General features: G+C 36.0%; 1 protein-coding gene across 1 annotated transcript in view; it reads left to right on the forward strand.

Annotated features, from left to right (window-relative positions):
• The window catches only part of PIK3C3 (phosphatidylinositol 3-kinase catalytic subunit type 3), a 65,533-nt gene that overhangs the window by 24,810 nt on the left and 19,434 nt on the right, over positions 1-21,289 (forward strand). Inside the window, exons 14-22 of the mRNA XM_050329058.1 lie at positions 1,864-1,969; positions 2,848-2,964; positions 3,572-3,703; positions 5,746-5,874; positions 6,204-6,273; positions 6,870-6,934; positions 8,945-9,029; positions 9,891-9,965; positions 18,802-18,970. Of these exons, the coding sequence (XP_050185015.1) occupies positions 1,864-1,969; positions 2,848-2,964; positions 3,572-3,703; positions 5,746-5,874; positions 6,204-6,273; positions 6,870-6,934; positions 8,945-9,029; positions 9,891-9,965; positions 18,802-18,970 (948 nt within the window). The remainder of the gene's footprint in view (positions 1-1,863; positions 1,970-2,847; positions 2,965-3,571; positions 3,704-5,745; positions 5,875-6,203; positions 6,274-6,869; positions 6,935-8,944; positions 9,030-9,890; positions 9,966-18,801; positions 18,971-21,289) is intronic.

Here is a 21,289-nt window from a genome sequence, read left to right on the forward strand (position 1 = left end):
GTAATTAGTTCTGTTGCTGTCACCAAAGATAATGTTTGGCTTGAGTTAAAAAAAATGCTGTTAAATTCAAATGACTGAAATTATTGCAGGATGAATTGATGTGAGTAGAAATCAAGTGCTTGACCAAATCAAATATTGTTCATTAAGATATGTGTCGGTATTTGGTATGTTACCGTATTTCTACCTCACTGATAAAAACTGTTCACTTACATTTCAGTGACATCTCAGATATTCAGGCTACAGAAAGTTCAAACATCCATAACTCTGAAGTTTTTGACTTATGACTTAAAAAGATTTCAACAAAACAAACAAAAAAAGCCCACCAAACCAAAACCTCCGGTCAATTTATTCTTTGTTTTCTTTCAGACATCTCAATTTCTCAGTGACAAAATACAAATGTTGCAGCCACTGTTTGAGCTGACGTAGCCATAAATCCTCATGGCTCCTGATCAATTGTACATTTCAACTGTCCAGACACAGCATGCACCTAAAATAATCAATGGAAAAAGTACAATAACCCTTGAAAATCAAACCTTCTGCTCGGTCACTTGTCATTGTAAAGCTATCCTATGCTTTAACAGCAGCCTCAGAAGTCAGTGCTACTGCTTTTTCTGTCTCCTCTGTGGACATATGAGACACCTGTCCAAGTATGAAGCATTACTCTTAGTCCTTATTTCAAGATAGCTTTGAGAAACTGTCTAGGGCCTTTTAACAAATGAAGATGAACATGGCATGTTTCAATTCATTACTTCCAGTTTTCCTTGAAGTTTAGGTGTGCAGACTTTGTAAATAAGGACTTGTTTTTACACATGTGTTCATGAGGGAGCAGTGTATAATAGTATATTAGCCAAGTCCTACAAGGAATCTTTAGTTACAGATTCCATGAGATAATACACATAGAATAAGTTACATACACCTTAGTGTATGTAATATACTGAGTGTTTATAAATAAGACTAGTCAAATCTGATAAGCTGCAAATGAAAGACCTCTGATCTTGTCCCACAGTCATCCAGTGGCAGAGAGGTTCTGCATAAGTACATAAGGAAAGGGTAATTCCAGCACAAAGTCTGCATCCAGTTTTCGAATGTGTTGCTTTCTTGAATGAGTCACTTTTGAATCCAAATACAGTGTTTGAAAATCGACTAACTTGCTAATTTCTGCTTTTTTGAACAGTGTTTATTATATGTTTCTACTTTTACTATATGTTTACTGTAAGTTTTTAATGGGTAGTGCCAACTGACCAACAGAAAGGCCTTCAATGCATAGCTGCTTTTTACTTGTCAGTGCTGCAAATAGAAATAAGCACAAAAGCATTCCAAATGACTTATTAATGTCAAAACATAAATTCAGTATAACTGTCCCAAATTATACTGTTTAAATCTTGTACCTGGTTGGTAATTTTAGAAATGGAAACTTACTTTGGAATGTAGACTTTGCAGAGCTTCTTTAGGGGCAACACCTGGCTCTTCCACCACTGCTAATGGTAAAACAAGGCACAGGTAGGGTGAGATTCTCCTTGGTTTTGCACGTGTTCTTGAATAGCAAGTTGGCAGGCACTGTATTATGTCGATGGTGTTAGCACAGTGGAAAGCCTGTTCCTCTTCTTGTACTGCTTGGTTGGAGTGTTCAGGTGGTTTGGACTTCAGACTTGTCCTGTTTGAGTGATGACACTTTAGTGAAATACCTCTGCAACATTAACGGGCTCTCCTGATCCAAGTGGGAATTTGGGACTACGCAATTTTGAAGGGTTCACCTGTCAGTTGAACTAGAGATCTCATTCAAAGGTCAACTTTATTAATGTGTTTCACTCAAATTGTGTAGGACAGGAGTACAGCATAACTTGGGTTGTTTTTATTCTGCAGGTATGTCATAGTGGAGTGTGAAGACCAAGACACTCAGCAGAGGGACCCAAAGACTCACGAAATGTACTTAAATGTGATGAGAAGATTCAGCCAGGCTTTGCTGAAGGTAATGCCTCTGTGTAAGCAAATATGTAGTGGTTTGGGTTAGTTCTTCCTTAAGAATGCAGAGGTGTCTAAGAGGAAACTTTCTTTTTTGTCATATGTATTGAAATTGTATAAAAGCTTCTACTTTTGCTTAAATTTTTAATTTTGTAGCAAAATCAAAGAAACTACCAGAAAGGAAAAGAACAGATACTGAGAACTCTTCATTCTTGTTGCTTGTTGCTGGTAGTAACATGCTGTTTCTAAAATCCTCTGCCTTATTATGGGTCTAAAACCCTCTAAAAGCCTGGTGTAATCAGGCTGGTTTATTTACTGCTTCTTTATTGGAAGTACTTGTCCCTGAAGTGCAAATGGAGAGACTGATCTGCTGAATTCACAAACAGCACTCGCTGTTCTGTGTGTTGGCAGCAGAGGGTGCTGGAGTAGCAGGAAAAAGTAGCTAAAACAAAGCCAAAAAAGCTTCTCTGAATTGGATGTTATAATTTATAGCAGATGTGCAGTCTGTCCTGATTTTCATATATCTCACACTCTATATTATTTCCAATTTTAGGGACATTATTTGAATCTGACTCTTACGCTTCGTAAGAATATTCCACAGTTATCCTTACTATCTTACTTTGGCTGTGTGAATAGGTTTGTCATGCATGAGCGTTCACCACTGAAATTGTGGATGCAAATTGAGGTGCACTGTTAGGTCAGATAATTGATTGCACCTGCAGTGATTCTGATTGTGTTTTACAGAAAATACCTTTTGAATTGACAGGAAATTGATCGTTATTCACTTAGCTCTTAAAAGCCCAAAGGTCTAAGAACAAAGGAATAATTTCTAGATAAAATAATTACAGAACAAGGAACTAATTCTGTTTCTTTTCATTCTCTCAGGGTGATAAGTCTGTCAGGGTTATGCGCTCGCTGTTGGCAGCCCAGCAGACGTTTGTGGACCGGCTGGTTCATGTAATGAAAGCAGTGCAGCGTGAAAGTGGGAACCGCAAGAAAAAGGTAACTAAGAGGTTGGAAAACCTACCTGTGGCTTGAATCTGACAATAAAGATGTTAGCTTTTCATTAAAAATTCCTAGAACTGAGATTTATAACAAGTGTCCGTCGTCCTGTAATAATTTTGCTTAATTGTAAACAAACTTAGGAGAGGTTTCAATGGGTCAGAGTTCCTAAGTGTTCTGAAAGTTTGTAGATGAAGAACAGAAGAGGCCCTTGAGAACACTCTTGGGGTATTTTGGCAAAAGAAGGATATGAGAGTAATTCAGTAGCTGATAATACAACAGTGAACAGTTGTGTGGGGCATGCTAAGGTAACAGCGGTTATTGTGATGTATTATGCTGGGATAGATAGTGAAATTTAGTTAACATCTGTATCTGTAATTTATAAAATTGCTTGACTATGTAAACACTGGATCGAATATCTCCTTTCCTATTCAGATTACTACAAATTTTTATTTCCCTGGATTTTATGAGTGAAAGCTTGATTGTTTGGACATATAAAGAATTGAATAAATTGATATTTGTTAATAATGCATCCTTTGTTTTACATACCTAGTATGTGTTTTATGTTTTGTAGGTTTTTTTCTTAAACAAATTTTCATTCTTTTAGAATGAGAGGCTTCAGGCATTGTTAGCTGATAATGAGAAGATGAATTTAGCAGATATGGAACTTATTCCACTTCCTCTGGAACCTCAGGTGAAAATAAAAGGAATAATCCCTGAAAAAGCCACACTCTTCAAGGTGAGATCTTCTGCATAGCTGAAATACAAACAAATCTTTTGAGCAGTAAGCTTAGAAATATTAGTTGGGAGATTTAAATGGACAGACATAATTGAGGCAAAATGTAACCATAGCACTCTCTGAAGGTGATTAAACAGCTCTTTATGTTCTTTTTTTTTTTCGAGTTCCAAACTTAAAGGCACCTTTTATAAGACTGATACAGATTATGAAGTTCAGAATTTCACAGAACTGTCTTCCAGTGTTCAGCAGGAATACCTAGGATCAAAATTGTGCAAATCAAGGCAGATGTGCTGCCTCTCAGCTGCATGTGTGTATCTGCTCCATTGCAAAATAAAACTTAAGTTCACAGGGAGTAGAAAGCAATGAAGTGGCCATGTCATGCAGTTGCGGTCAGGTAACAGGTAGATCCTGTATCCCTACAATTGGTAATTCCTAATCTGTAGCAGCTGCTTGTGATCATGTGACCAGCCCTTAATCTTAACAACCAATGTGTTGCTTAAAAGGCTGGGGTTATTTTGCTTATTATACTACTTCAAATGTAAGTTAATGCCTGCGGTGTAAGTTATTACCAGTGGTCACAGTGATGTAGGGCCTCTTTACAAATTTGCTTTCAATTCGTATAGGTGACTGTAATCTAATTTTAAGATGACCAAAATATGCTTTACAAGCTGGGCCTATGTCCAGAAGGCATTTTCTTCCATTTAAAAAAAAATGTACAAGCTGCCGTGACAGCCAGAGTTAATCTGTCATCTCTTCTAGGTCCTGAATTTATTATGCTCAGTAGTTTCAGCAGGCTGCTTGTTGACTGTGATATGATTTGTGTTTACTAAAAATCAGAATATTTTTGCATAGTTTTCTACCAGCTTTAGCTTGCTTCTTTATACACCTGTTCTTTGAACGGTATGCATGCTCTTGCACCCTTGGTTGGAGGCAACATTGGAAAGATTTTGTCAGGAAAACAAGGTTTTGCAGATTTGAGTCAGCATTTTTTGTGAATGTGATTTAAAGCTTGAGGAAAGAATGTGGACAAAAAGATTGCTGGAACTGCATCTAAATGTTTCCTATCAATAATAACAGCCGAAGTTGCTCAAAACAAACTTGAATCGGTCTTTTATATATTGGTCTTCTGTAGCAAGGCAAAAAATTTAGGACCAAAACCACAGGATGTAGCTTGTTTGAAACTCAGATGTCTTTTTCTTCTGCTGATTCTAAAAAGTTACAGATTTCCATTTAATATCTCACTCTGTGGGAAAAAAAAAACAAACAGATCTAAAAAGGGAAGAATGACTAATTTTGAGTGCCTTGGACATCACAGGTTAGGACTGTGTAAAGAGTGATTTTTCCTTTATTTATGGAACTTAATAATTTTGAAACATTAACTATATGAAAATCTAATCTAACTGCTCAATATTAAACCCTGTATCCTTGATTATTTTTGTTCATTTTGATTTGGAGGGAAGTGACTTGGTCAGTTGCAGTAGATTATATCCTTCATGTAGGTAATTGATCCTCTTCAACCCATTTTATGCAGAAAAATATTAAACAATTAAATGGGCTTTCTCAAACAGTAATATAAAAAAAGGCATTTTTGCTTTTACTAAATAGGTTAAGGAAGCAATTAATTGTTTAAGATGTCTTGCCCCAAGCAGTTCTTTGTTGTTTATCCTATAATTGTGTATCTTCTTGTTCTGGACAGTTTAAATTAGTTTTGTTGTGACCTTTTGTATACTGCTTCTTTGTTGACTGGAATTACATGCATACAGAAAAAAAATAGAATACTTCTTTCCTCTTCTGCCACCATGGGAAGGGGGGAATGTATCCTTCATATTCTTTGATTAAAAAAAAAGAAGGAAAGCATTTTAATATGTTTTCCTTTTTGAAAACGTGGTTAGATCAGACTTTTGGTGATTGGAAATGGTATGCTCTGTCTGTTGAGTCACTACAAATGCAATACAAAGACTTGTATTTCAGAACTCTGTTGTAGCCATGTATTCATATGAGCATTGCTATGAACCAGCTTAGTAGAATATTTCCTTTTCCAGAGTGCCTTAATGCCTGCTCAGTTATTCTTCAAGACAGAAGATGGAGGCAAATATCCGGTAATTTTTAAGCATGGTGATGATTTACGTCAAGATCAACTTATTCTTCAGATTATTTCACTCATGGATAAGGTGAGAATTATTAATCACCATCCTTGTCTTCCTGTTTTCACGATTTTCCTTGTCAAAGCAAGACTGTTAAACGTTGTTAATGCAGCCCGTATTGCTAATACATTCCAGAGTTCTCAGATCTTAGGTGGCTTTTCTCTTTTCATTATAGTCATGCAATTATCCTGTGTAGATTATAATTTTTTTTTTTCTTAATTGCCATACAGGCTTTCACTCATTATTAGCTTCAGTGAGAAACAGTGGAGATCAGTGTCCAGTACACATCCTTTTAGAAATGGAATCTGCCTTACTGTTTCATTCATCTTTGCATTTGTGTGTTGCTTTTTTTCCAGCTGTTAAGGAAAGAGAATCTGGACTTGAAGCTGACACCCTATAAAGTGCTGGCAACTAGTACGAAACATGGTATGAATACTTTTATTTCCTAAAAATACAGTATGGAAAAGAAACTTATCCCTGTGTTCATAGAGAGTGTGTAACAAAATCCTGTTGCAATGCAAGTCATGAAAATAAACACCTTGAGTGACAACAGTATTCCCTAGGTCACTCAGATACCTTCAGTGAAAGAAGCCTGGTCTGGATTTTGGAGTAGGTGACAAGCAGCAGTCTGTCAGTCTTTGCTGGTAGCTTGCTGTGTGATCTTGAACAAATAACACTCATATTTTGGGATGTTTGCATGAAATTGAGGAGAAAATCAAAACAGAATCAAACTTGGCTATGCTTTTAGATACATTCTTGATAAATATTTAGAAAGCCATTAAGGCTCTTTCTCTTCTCTTGAAAACTTGGAACAACAGACCTTTTGCAAGCTCATTTTGGTGACAAGTTGTTTTAAAACTATTGAAGGCATAAAATTGGAACATGGGACAAAAACGTGGGGTTTTTTCCAATGAGAAGCAGTTGAATGACTGTGTGTTAGTGTTGTGTGTTCATAAACATGCATTATAGAGTAGCTTGAAAGTTCTCTGTGTTGGAGACCTTCTGGTTGTTTTCTCTCACAGGCTTCATGCAGTTTATTCAGTCAGTACCAGTTGCAGAAGTCCTTGCTACTGAGGAAACAATACAGGTACGTGGTGGAGGAATTTTAAGTTGTCTTCTGATCAAACAGTGTAGCTTGCAGGAGTGGATCTTGTACAAAATCCTTTCAGTCTATTAACTCATTTTTTTAATCTGTCTTCAGAATACAAATTACAGCTTGAAACATTAAGGGTATTTACGGCAGACGTTTTGCTTTAAAAACATATACTTAAATGATTGCTTGAGTATCTTGTGTTCTAAAAGTAATATGATTTAAATAATTAAAGTGTAATTTAGTTGTGAAATTGCAATTCTGGCTTTGCTGTAATGATGAATGGGAGATACTGGACACTGTTTTCTTTTTTGTTTCACAGTGTTTGTCATTCATTCATTAGTTTTGACTTGACACCTTGTCAAAGTATGCTGTAATGATTCTTTTGATGTAACAACTAGTTTGTTCATATTTCTGAAGACCGTTTCCTTACTACAGTGGACGAAAGACACTGTAACTTGGCTTTGTTAGAAAACTTTCTGTAATTCTCATGGAATTGAGTAGGGACACATAACCACAGTGGCACACAAAATTCGTGCTAGGTCCAAGCACACAAGCCAAGCTAGGTAGCAGAGCTCAGCTGGTTGAGATAAATATAGCTAGATAAAAACATACTGAATTGCCATATGAGCTAGTAAGTTTTTTAATGAAAACAGAGTGTATTTATTTGGATTCAATTTGTCACAGTACCTGTTTTCAGTTTTTTGTAGCTGATACTGAAGTTTGCGTTTGTTTAAAGCTCAGTAACAGTGAGCCAAAGCACATTAGCTCCGAGCTCCTCTAAACGTATTTTAAAAATATGGAGATTAAAAATTGCTTGGCATTGGTCATTATCATTTGCTTAACAGATAAGAATATCAAGTGCTTATCACTTATAAAAAATGGTTACCATTTATCCATGAGCAGCGTAAATTTATTATCATGTTGTGTAAGTTTATATAGCTTTCCATTCCGTAAAAGTTGTGGCAAGCTACATCTGCACAGTCAATAATCATACAGATTATAAAGTGTTTTCTTGGCAATCCTTTGTAATCTTAGACGTGTACTAGTCATAATTTAGTTTGTTATGTTTTTTTATAAAATAACGTGTTTAGAAATGCTTGTGAAACTGTAATTTTGCAATTACTTATTATATCAAATTCCAATAGGAAAAAATTGTTAATCCAAATAGACAAGACACCAAAAGAATGAGGGAGATCTTAGTTTGCTGCACTGATCAATGGCAAAATACATTATAGAGCCCATATTTCCTATGATGAGGCATGATAGAAGAGCTGGGCATTGTAGGCCAGGGAAATAAAAACTAAAAGAACACTTTTAGGTGTTGTAAAAGTTTGTTTTACTCCTCCTGTAAATGTTCATTTTGGATTTCACAGCTGTTCTAATAAAGATGAGCATTGTATATAAACATTAACTTATGAAAAGATTCAAAGCAAGTAATCCAGTACTGGCTGGTAATGCAGATCTGCAGGAAAGAAAAGGTGTTTTGATATTTGAGTGTTGCTTACCTTCTAACAACAATCTTAAAATGACGGTTCATGTTTTAGAATTTCATTGAAATAATTGTCCTAATTTTTTCATAATGATTTTAGTCACCTATATGCGTCCAGGTGACTGCTATGCTCCTCTTAGGTGCTCCTCCTCAGTGCTTTGGTTAGATTTTGCTTACTGTAATGACCTTGTGCTTAGGCTTGGATTTAATCTAATTATCTTTTCTCTTAGACAAGATAAAATCAGTTTTCTTCTGTAATTCTTTCTTCGGTAATTTTCTGAAACATTTAATAAAAAAAAGTGCTTTTCAATTTGTATATTGAGTGTAAGAATGTGATGAATGAGAGAGAAAATAAGTAAAGCAATATTAAATAAAAGTAGGTATTTTGAGAGTGGTTATTAGTTTAACGGGTTTTAATAATGGCCGTTTGTGGTCTTGATTCAGATATTTTTTTTCTAAAGACCCAGTTTCGTATCATGTGGAATAACTAAATATCTTCATGACATTCTCTCCAGAACTTCTTTAGAAAACATGCTCCTAGTGACACTGGCCCTCATGGGATAAGTGCAGAGGTGATGGACACATATGTTAAGAGCTGTGGTAAGTTACAGTCTTACAGCTGATAACTTCATACCTGAAGTCTGAAGGATGGAGGGGATGAGATTAAGACATTTCAGTTCAGATGACTGCAAACAGGACACTGTTCGTGTACTTACTGTCAGAATTCCAGGGAAAAATATCATTTTGAGCCTGGCATGTCATACACAAGTCCTCTCTTTACTTCTTATAGGAGAGGATAAGTTAAATACTCTTTACTTTCCAGCAATAATCTTACCTCTGCCCCCTCTACATTTTGAGCTGGGGTCTTCATAATGCAGGGAGATCTAAAGCATTTATGTAATAATTCTTTTGTATTGAAATTATAATTTGTTTTGAAAACATCAGGGCCTTCAAACTGTTTTAGTTAATGGGTGAAAGTAACAATTAAAAGAGTTTACTCTTTTTCACTGCCAGGCTTTTACTGCTGGGCTTGTAAATGATGCTGACGTAAACACCCAGATTCATATCAGTGTCTAACACTTGTTTACAGTGCCCTTAGGATATCTTCAGTTCAAAATAGCTACAGTCATTTTGCTCAAAATATTTCAGCTTCCTTTGAAGTATCTTAATCCCAATATTGAACCAATTTAGTCTTTTTAGTGTTAAATGTGTAATTTTGTATTAAGAAATTAAAATCTGGGCAGTACTGAGTAAATTTCAAGTGTTTTATTCAAATTTTCTTCATGGTGCTGATAATTTTGATTTTTCTTCACCAGCACCATTCCTACCCAAGTCTCTGTGGTATATTTACTACTAGTGAGCAAGAGCTAAGATAATGTCATATACTTTCGTTAATTGTGTGGAACTTGTTGCTCTCCAGGAAAGGTGCTTACATTGATGTTTACAATTTACTTGTTACAGCTGGTTATTGCGTGATTACTTACATCCTTGGTGTTGGAGATAGACATCTGGATAATCTGCTGCTAACAAAAACAGGTGATTCTTTTTAGCAGTATAATTTTATAGCAGCGTTGTTTAATTTCTAGTGTGTTGGCACTTTTTTATTCCATTTCCCCTGTGAGTATAACCCACTGAATGTTGTAGATTAGAATATATTTTAAAATGTAAGTTACATTGTATCATTTAAGGTAATAGTTGATCCAGTGATTAAGAAAAAGGTTTCTTAACTAGAGTAAATGAAGGATTTTATAGCTAAGCTACTTCAGCTACTAGAATCAGTGCTTTGGAATGGGGGGAAATGCAAGTGTTTTTGTTGAAAATGAGTTCATATATCTGCATAAATCTCACAAAGCTTTTACAAATAACATTTCTTATAGGAATTTTTTTTCCAATTTTTGTTTTGGGCTTATTTTTACTTGCTTGCTTACTTCTGAACTACAACTTCCATAGGAGTTCTGATGCTTTGAATACTTCATTACATAGAGATGGAGAGTTAAGAGTTGGGGTTAAATGTTTATTATGAAGTGAAATGCTTATTGAATGAAAAACATATAAACAAAAAATGTTATTTGGAAAAAGAAGTGCATCCACACAGGAAGCTTGTTAGTTTTACAGATAAGGCTGAAACTTTGAACAGGCCTACTCTGAAAGAGTAGAAAATTAACTCTGGGCCTTGATTAGGGTAAAAGGTCTTTCTCTAAGCTCATGGGGGAACAACTGAAGGAACTGTATTTTTTCCTTATCTGCTTGAAAATGTACAAAAAATAATTTAAAAATGTGTCTTGGGAGGTCTCTGTCCTTATGCCAACGGTGATAGGTATAAATCTTTCCATAGCAGGCTCTGCTTGCTGAAGTAGCAATAGTTTAGTGTTTTGATTTGGGGTAAAATGCATCTTGCCTGTCTCTGTTAAAGAGTAGCATCACAGTGGCTTAGTGGAAGAATTTAGGGAGTGCAGCAGAGGGCAGTGCACGCCCACTGTACATCCCCAGCCTGACTGCACGTGCTCTGCCACATACTGAGAGGTTTTGTGAGAAATCCTTGTGTTCCAAATACAACAAAGACTTACTGCAAAGGCTTGTGTCTTGCTACTGAGAATCGCTTAGCTTTAAGTTGGAAAAAAATAATTTCATTCTTCTCTTGAAGGATCCGTGCTCCAAGTACCTTCTTTGAAATTGAATAACCCTATATGCATCCTTTCTTTATGATATTTATTTAATGAATTGAAGGCTTTTAGTACAGTAAAGAATGCTGGGTACCAGCTGTGGTTTCACATACTTCTCTCGGATTTATATGGCAATAAATATCATTAACATTTTTTGGCTCTACCTTTTAGTTTGGTGAATGCAGCCACGTTTCTGTTTGACTCCTTCCAATAGAATTAGTGCCCCACCTTCTGACATAGAGATATCTATGCTTATAATAGATACAGTGTAATTTAAATATTAAGCAATAGATACTGATGTTCATAAAAACAAGGTGTTTCCCACACGGTGTTAGGAATGTATTTTTTACATGACCATGTCGATTATCTTGATGAAATAATGTCTGCTGTCTTTATGAGACTTATGCCTATAGGTCTAGAAATAGAATGACTTCTTTTTAGTAGTCTTTAGTGGGACATCTAAATTTTCAGGTTTTTAAATGTTCTGTATCATTATATTTCAAGGACAACTGTAGAAGTGTTTTTGGAAAGAGATACGGGAAACCTTCAGGCAAAACATCCTTATCTGTCAGTAATGTTAAAATTACAAGAATACTTGCATCAGTTTCATGAATGGGCTTTAGCTGATGACCTGAAGGTCATATTATATAGTCGGTATTGCTTAACAGGAGTCTTTATTTTCTCTGAAAACATGGAATTTTCTGCTTCTGCTGGAGATGAAATATGTTATCAGTTGCTCTGTTTTAATTTCTTGCTTCTGAATCTTTAGCAGCAAATATTACTGTGCCTTGTGAACAATAAGACGCTGTTTTGCGGCTGAATGCCCAGTTTTAAGCAATATCAGGTCTTCCTTTTAGAATTACAGACTGCTTTATATATCAAAGCCAGCATCTGAATTAACAGCTAATGTTCCCTTTGTTGCCTTGGAAGGAAGAGTTGGATGATTGTGAAGCTGGATTGTGGTGCACAAGGTGTAGCTGTTCGGTTAACTTTCATGGAAGATGCGTTAGGCTAGTGTGTTGCAATTCATGCCTTTACCTGAAAACACTTTGTTCTGCATTTGTTCCACTCTCTGATTTTGATTGGCATCTAGGTACTGAGAAAATACCCAGATATGGATGTCTTCATCTTTCAATAACCCTTAGGGACCTACGTGTAGATTCAAGTTCCCAGTATGGGTTCCCAAAATTAAGGTGCTTTGACCAGAGCCATACACCTGAAATTGTTCTTTAGCAGGAGGGCAAATTGCTACATGGATAAAATCAGGTTATAAATATCTTCAGAGTAGGTCAAAGACTGAGCAGTCAGAACTTGAAAACCACATTTGCTTTTAGCATCATATGTTGACAGGTGAAAGGGCTGTACTGTCTTCTCATGTAATACTCAGAGCTGTGGTCTGTCTCCAGTGTGAAGTGCACCAATTGGCATCTGATTTATTCTTCAGTCTTGGTTAAAAGGGTTGCCAGGTAAGACAGCAAGGACCTAAACAGATCCACATGTGAGATGATGCCATGTGTTGTACTTCAGTACTTTTCAGTCAAAACAATCTATCATAAAGCAGATTTGAAGATTACAAAAATTGAAAGTCTGTGGGATTCAAACCTTCCTTCTCTTCCTTCGAAATTGTCCCATCTCGTTGTTTAGATAAGTATGTTGTTAAATACATTTGTTGATGTTGCAAACTACTATAGTATATAAAATTAGTGGAATTTTTAAACATGTTTTCAAATGTTACTGGTCTTGATAGGGGAAAATCCTTATTTAAAAAAAAAAAATACAACTAAGACATAGTTTGATCCTTTGTATTCTCTCTGGAACTCCATTTTCTGTGATTGCAAAATGACCATAACTCTTAGCTGTTGATCTGCTAAAACATTTTCTCTTATAGGTGTCTTAAACAGTATTCTTATTAAACAATATACATCAAATATATTTTTTTTTCTATAATATGCTTTCTTGGAGTGTATTTTGAGAATGGGCAGCTTGAGGGGGGGAAGCTGGAAGTTACAATCCTCAGGACAAGCTGAGCTCTACCATCATATGGATGACAGTGATAAGCTTTACCCCCAGCTGTTGCTGCATAATGACTTTAAAACCTGTATCCTGAATAAGTCGTTAAAAACTCATGTTACTTTCACTTTTGTGTAGTCTTGGAAAAGTTGTAACATACTGTTGATGAAAATAATGACAATAACTTAGGAATTCTGATATTTTTTTTTGTCATGGCAATGCTCTGTTAGCAAAGGTGAGATTTTGACAGTAATATCAGGACTTCCTGGGAAAGCCAGAAAACCCATCCATCCAACCATTTTTATCAGAGGAGTTTTTAATCCCATTGTTTCAAGTTTAAAAATAGGAATTCAGTTATAGTAGTCACTAAATTGTACTTTTCTGGTATGAGCCAGGTTAAAATAATGGTGGCACTTGGGGATTACAGTAAAAGTACTGAAATACTGAGCTTGGGGTTTGTTGTGTTTTGATTGATTATTTTTTCCCTCCAACAAAGAACAGAGCAACTTGAAATAATTTGAAAGACTTTTTTACTATTAAAAGACAATTGTCGTCAGGCTTATTTTATTTCAGTAACTGCATCTAATTTGCTTTGTCTTCTGCATTTTATTTAAGGTTTTCAGAGCCCTGTAGTGGTTTTCAGTAGTTTTTTGTAACTGCCCTCTAATGAGATGGAAAAAATTGCTGCTATATGAGAACTTTCTCCTTTACTAAATCTAGGTATTAACAGTAAAAGTGATGGACAAATCAGCCTCTCCAGCTGCACTAAGGTGTTACGGGCTATTGCAAGCATCAGATATCAATTTTTAGTCTCTAAAGGTCCATGCTTCACTTAATCAAAGATCGCTCTCAAGGCTGAAAGGAACTCAGATGGACTTTGAAATCCCTGATGCCCTGACTGCTAGTCAGGGAAACTTTCAATGTTTCATGCCATTTCCTTGAGGTCTCCAAGGGCCTGTCCTCTTTATTCCGTATGTTAGAAATCCAGGTATTCAGCAGAAAAATGTAGTCAAACCCATGAAATAAATAAATACATTTTTAAAAAGGCAAGCTTAAAAGTACCCACCACTATCAGCTTTTAGGTTTTGAATGAAATAATTTTGTGTGCATGCTGTGTTATTGCTTATTCCTGCAAGCTTTTTATCCTCTTCCAGTCAGTATCTGCCTTCTCTTGCTCTTCCTACAGTAAAATACTTTAAATTGGGAGTTCAGAGTGGGTTTGAAAATGCAAAATATATTGAATGTATTTAAATGGCAGCTTTGGACATACGTTACTAGGGCACTGTTTTTTAGGTAAGAGACTCTGCAGGAAGTCTTTTCTGCAGAGATTTTTCCTGCTTCCTGAAAGGAGTCTCTTAGACTTTGAGGAATGAGCCACTTTGAACACCAGAAATGTCTCTCCAGAGCTCTGTATCTTGGACTCCATGTAGGTGCCTGCAGTCTTCCTCTGAGCCTTGAGACAGAGCAGGAATTTCCTGTATGCCTCTCTGTGGTCTCGAGGTGTTTCCTGAATTGTTTTCTCAGATGCCTGAAATCCCCAATTTTTGTAAGGAATTCATTTTTAATGAAGTGTCTAAAGATTTCAGTGTCTATATATTAGAGATCCAAGGCCTTTTTTATCTAGCCCTACAAGAATTTAAGAAGCTCAGAGTGAAATCTGTTTCACCTTCTGTCTTAAATAACTCCTGTTTTTAGTTTAAATCATGACTGAAAAGAAAAAAAAATCTCCCCCTTATGATTTAGCAGTCATTTGGGAACAGTAATGAACCAAAGCTAAAGGTCCAGTTTTGTCTGTAATTTATAGGCATGCCTAATAATAAAGAACCCTTTTAATTAAGATCTAATAAATCTGAAGAAGTTGGATCGTGGTAAAACATGATGGCCTAAGAGATAGAAGTGTATGTGTTATGACACTCACACTGTCTGTTGAAGGAAGGACAAGTAATTGTTTTATAAAACGTGGAAGTTCAAAGCCTTTAGAGGAGGTGGTGTTACACAAGGGTCACATGCAGTCTAATTTAGTGAGCAGTCAGGTGATAACTGTATATAAATACCATGATATGAGTATGAAGGATTGCAGTGAGGCAACTGGTACAGGTTGTACACTCCATCCCTGGAGATATTCAGAAACTGCCTGGACATGGTCCTGGCTAAGGCAGCTGGCTCTGGGTGGCCCTGCTCGACCAGGAGGTTAGACCAAGTGTCCTCCAGAGGTCCTTTCCACCCTCACCCGTTCTGTGATTCTGTGAAATGAAGGTTTCATAGAATCGTCTTCTAAATTCAGTTGAGAAGTGTGTGTGTGTGCTTCTTGCCAACCATATTACATAACTAAGAAACTGTCAAATACAAACTGCACAAATTTTGTGACACTCCAGAACTAAAAATCTCCCTGAAAGCCTGCCCAAACAAGATGCTCATTCTGCTGTAGAATCTTTTTTTAGCTATGGTTGCTAGACAAGCAGTGTCTTACCTGGAGCTGACAAATTTCAAATGAGTAAGTTTGAGTAATGTAAAAAAACAAACAAATGAACAAAACCAAATATCTTTGGATTGGCCAGAAAAACAATTCTGAAGTTGTTCCTGGCAGTTTTTGCCCCATCCTTAAGACACGTATCAGGAGTGATGGCTATGCTACAAGACAATGAGCTTTTCACAGTGAAAAGTGAAGTCTTACATAATAAAAAATCTTATTAAATGTATTTTCTGTCTTCTTAAAAAAATGTATATTGGCACAGTAATTTTTAGAGCAAAGTGGGTTTTTTTTGTGTTTTTGTTTTGGTTTTGTTGGTTTGGTTTGTTTTTTTCTAATTTGTTTTGAAGTTCATATAATAGACAAAAGTTGGCTTTATATACACTACATTGTCCAGATTCCTATTTTTATCCTGCTCTGTCTGCTACTATTTAGTATTTTCTGGCACTAAACCTTGTCTAACAGATAACAGAAAATTTCTCCAGCCTTGTTCTTGCGATAGGGCTTATGCTGAGTGATAATATCACATTCATTAATATTATGAAAGTGGAAAAAACATTCAGGGTTATACACTAATATGAATTTCACTTGGGATGATCACTTGAGATACTTGCAGCCTTTTTTCTTAGTATTAAAAGATTTCAAAGCATCAAGTTTATTACCTTGATAAATTTATTATTTATTAACATAAGTAAGAACATAAACATCGCCTAATTGGCGGTATTAAATTTGCAGCCACTTTAATTTGTCCAAAGCAGTCTTGTTCTTCACTTCTCCAGTTATGGTTAAGTCCTTGAGGGGAACATGGGTCAGGTTTCTCTGTGGAAATCTCTGGGACTGAAGTGCTCCCTCAGGCTGCTCCTCTGTGCTGGTGTAGGAGCTTCGGGCAGGCCCCAGGGAGAGCCCTCTGCCCACGTTCCCTGACATGGTGGGCTGATTTAGTTGATCTTGAAGAAGCTGCATTAAAATTAGTCAGACCTGTGTTTAGTTCACGTGTTTGAAAAGTATTAAATATATTTAATGCATTTAAATGGAAGCTTTGGAGGTACATTTTTCAGTCAGCTGGAAAATCTGCTGAATTTTGAAGTTCGGCTAGTAAAACTATAATGTTAATGCAGGATGGCCTCATCTCATGCTTTTTAAGTGTTTATCACTCAACTATTGAAATGTTTTTAATGTTTTAGGTGTGTCTTTGTTACCTGTATAAATTATTAATTATCATCTTTTATTTCCTATCTCCAGAGCAAACTAAAAAAAAAAAAAAATATTACTGCCACAAGAGTCACTGTTTTATTCAAAATGTTGTCTCCTGACTCTTCAAGGTGACAGGTTTGAATAAGTGAACAGAAAACAGGTCCCCAAAACTGTTTAATTAAACATTTTTTGTAACTTCGTGATAGCAGAGGTTGTGCATGTTCTTGCTTCGAGAAGTTGGTGTACAAAAATGATCTCTAAAAGTAACTCCTGTACCACCACAGAAAAAATATATTGAAGGAAAGAATAGTTTTTTATAGCACAAATGAGTTACACAAAATATAGTGGTTATGCCATTTATGAATCAGTAAGTACTTTGCCTTGCTTTTTAAGGTTCCTCATGATCTCCCATAGAAAATTGACTGATGGAATTTAATTCTTGGGTTGAAGAAGTGCTTATGACACATCTCAAACACCCTTCTCTGTTGATACTACATTATTATTCAGTGAAATAGTCAGAGGGGTGACTAACTGAAAAATGCTGACTCATTTTTTTTTTCAGGAGAGCTGAGCACTTAATCTTATGAAAATCTCGGTAAATACAGGTGCTGTAGGTTAAAACACCTCTTAGCAAATGCATCCCTGTATAATGCTGTTCAGTTCCATAATTCTGAAACAAGACCCTATGTTCTATGCTGCCTGTCTAGATAACACTCATGCATAATTTTCTACATTCTTGTTTAAAAGATCTTTTATCTTGTATTTCTGTGAATATCTGCAACCTCACCATCTTTTTGTAATGTAGTTCTGCTAAGGCCCAAGTCAATTAACTTACACATTTCAAACTGAAAAAAACATTTGCAGAACACTTTGAAAAACTTTTTTTTTTTGCTTTTTTAAGTAAATCAAGAATGTTCCTTGAAAATGCCCTCCTTAGAATTATGAATTGTTCTACTTCGATTTCTATTCACAACATTTTTGTTTGTGTATTTACATGATATTTAGTCTTCAGTATATTTAGATATTTTAGGTTTTTTGCAGTTGCTGGTAAACTGAGCTTTAGCAACTGAAGTTCAATTGCCTGTTTTGCCGCTTGTTGCATCTCCCACTTGGCTCAGTACTATTGAAGGAGAATACAGTGAATTCTCCCAGTAAAGGTGTGATCACTGTGGTGAGCAGCATGGCCATGTGCAAGCTCTTGATGGGAAAGGAAGTTACCTTGTATGTTTGAAAACAGGAGGCGTATACAGGTTTTTGTCACATGAATGCTGCAGAAATGTTTTAAATGTAGTCAGTTGATCTGAGAAGGGAAAAGGTAGTGACCAAGTGATGTAGTTCATTTTAGGACTGAAAGAGTGCAGGTCAGCCTTTGGTTCATTTGCAATACAATTTTAGATTTGGAGTTGTTGTGATGTTTCTTCAATATATTTCCAAGCTGTTGATAAATTTTGATGTTACTCGACTCACAAGACTTTTGAAACCACATTGAAATCTTCTTTGGTATTTAGTGGTTTCCAAAGGTGGTTGTTAGGATCCTGAGTCTTATTTTCCCTTTGTTGTATTAGTTCTGTGTCAAGTTTACCTTATTTCATGCCACAGCAACCAAACAGCATGCACACATTGTACTGCTTTTAGTATTATTTTAATTGCTAGTACATTATAAAGACAGTGCAAAGACTTAATAGTATCTATTATATAAACTTAGCATTAAATATCTACTAACCTGTTTCAAATATTGGTTCAATCTTTGTGAATATACTCCCTGTGTTTAAAAATCAAAAAAAGCAGAAAAAGTGATCTTACTTTTTAGTACTCCTGTTGCATTTGAAATCAGCTTTACCTCTTGAAAACCACAATTTCAAGATAACAACTGAGGATGATAAATATACTGTTATAAACCTTACAGGAAAGAGTGAATTTTATTTTCTGAGAGCTCTGTGCTGTCTCTAGAGACTGGACTTTAGGATTCTGTTTTTCTGAGCTTTGCATCAAGAACTGATACTACGTGACGGGTTTGCCTTTCCTTCTTCTGCAGGTAAACTGTTCCACATTGACTTTGGTTACATTTTGGGCCGGGACCCCAAGCCCCTTCCTCCGCCGATGAAGCTGAACAAGGAGATGGTGGAAGGCATGGGAGGAACACAGAGTGAGCAATACCAGGAGTTCCGCAAGCAGTGCTACACGGCCTTCCTGCACCTCCGCAGGTAACAGGGCAAGTTCTGTGCTGAAATTTGTTAGAGCCACCCTAAAGCAGGAGAGAAGAGGAGCAAATGAATCACTGAAATGTTTCTGTTGAAAACATAAAACTTGCTTGAAGTGTGAACGTACACTCAAGAACTTGAATGAAACAAAGGAATGAAAACGTCATAGCGCTGGTGGAGCTTGAATGTAATTGTTCTTCAAGTTAAATCCCCCAGTTTTGTGTGTTTAATAACTTAAATAGCTTTATTTCAGAACCTGAGGGGGGTGTCAAATTATGTATTTCTCTCTTGGATATGTTTTTGCCCTTAAGCATGTTTTCCTCTGGTTATTGATGATCAAGTAACTGTCATTTTAACTCTTAAGTCATTACTCATTTTCTGCTTTATCCTCCTCCAGTTTAGATTACTGATGATCAAATTCTTTGGCTTGAAGCTGACACACACATATGCTTATTTGACTTCAGGTCTTATGGGACAAAAATTAGCTGCTTGTAGTGACAGTCAAGTATGTTAGAAATTTCTTTATATACCCAGAACTGTGGCAGCTCAAACCTCTTTAGACTCTGTGTATCTACAGACCAACAGTTCTATCCTTTAAATTTGGAATCAGCTTCATTCTTCTGCAGTGACTGTATTACTTACCATCAACTTTCTGAGACAAGTAGCTCAGCTTTGTTCTGTTTAAACACAGGTAAGCACTCTTGGTCTGTCCAGGGATTTGATTTAGCACATCTTCAATGGAGATGAAATAATCTCACTTTAATATCAAGATTACATAATGCAAACCTGCAAATACGTGGAAAAAAATCAGTAATATGGAAAACATGTGAAAAGTACAATGTAATATGAAAAGCAGTCAGTCAATGGTACAAAAAAAAAATGCTGCATGTAGTTCTCCACTTGTTAAAAGGAGAAAGAGTAAGGAGTTGGTGTAAGAACTAACATTATTAATGGCTTAAAAGCAATTCAACAACTTGAAAAAACAGTGACATGTTTTCAGCAAACAATACTTGTGGCATCAGAGAACAATTAGAAAGGCTAATGCATATTCCAACTTCAGAATTGCTTAAAGCTGTTTTGTAATGCTTTATTTCTTATTTGTCATATACTTAAATTGTTTTGATTGTTTAAACTTAGCTGTTTCAATGGACAGGTCTGTTGTGTCAGTGAAGGATTATTCATTGAATTAATTTATGTAATGATTTGCTACAAAGATCATCATTAGGGTGGAGTATATCAGTAATTCGAGTATACAACCTAAACTGTAAATCAAGATAGGTTCGTTTTTTATGTCTGAGATTGTAGTTGTAATTATAGTCTCTCCAATATTTGTTCAGCTTAATAGGGAAATATTTTTAAATGGTTCTGCATAAACATCCTTAAGGCTTTCAACAAAGATAGTGTAGGATAATATTAGAATTACTGTAGCTTTAGTTCAAGCAGCTAGAACTAAAAATTATTGAGCTTACTTGCTTATTGAAAAAAAGAATAATTGAATGTGGAACAGCTTAGTTCTAACAGTTCTGCATGTTGGCAGAAACCCACTCACAGATACGCCTTCTGGCCAAGTGGTGTGAAACCATAACCTCTGATTGCTAAGACAAAATGCAAACTATGTCATGTCCCCCAGTTTGTGTTTCGTTTTTGTTGTTTATTTCCCTGGGGTATAACCAGTTCCCTACATACGTCAAGTACTGTATCTCGGTGTTTCATGATTTCTGCTGGAATGGTTGTTGCGTAGTGAAAACAAATATAAGGAATTTAAAAGTTACAAGTGAAACAATAGTTCTGTTCATTGTTCCAGACTGTAAGCATTTTGCCATTATTATCGTGATCATTATTGTGTGGTTTTTTTGTTTGTCTGGGGGCTTTGGGGGAAGTTGGGGAGATGCCTTCTACTTCTTTGAACAGCAGTTATGAGCTGTGTGTTTTTCTCAGCAGTGCTGTAATGAAGGAGCAGCCTCTGCATTCTGAATATGTTGCAGGGCAAGTTGTGGCTGCTATCATTTATGAAAGCCAACTGAAGATGATAGTGATTGGGGAGTATAGGTAGTCTTGTGAAGAGGTGAGCCATGGGGCAATCCCAAGTTACACTGAAAAAAGGCAATTGCATTTTAAACTTAGGAATTTTTGAGTTAGACCAGGTAAACAGGGCCTTAATCTGGGACTGCAAATAACTGTAAACTCTCCTGTCCTTGTCTTGTAGCTTTGAGTTTGGTAGAGTATTTACAGTGTCAACAGCTGAATATTTAGTTGCTTTAGGACATCTATATGCAAAGGAGCCAAGTAAATGTTGAAAAAATAAATAAAGGAATGCTTTGG

Source organism: Myiozetetes cayanensis, unplaced genomic scaffold (genome assembly GCF_022539395.1).
Source record: "Myiozetetes cayanensis isolate MyiCay16 unplaced genomic scaffold, myiCay2020 scf4, whole genome shotgun sequence".
Taxonomy (NCBI): domain Eukaryota; kingdom Metazoa; phylum Chordata; class Aves; order Passeriformes; family Tyrannidae; genus Myiozetetes; species Myiozetetes cayanensis.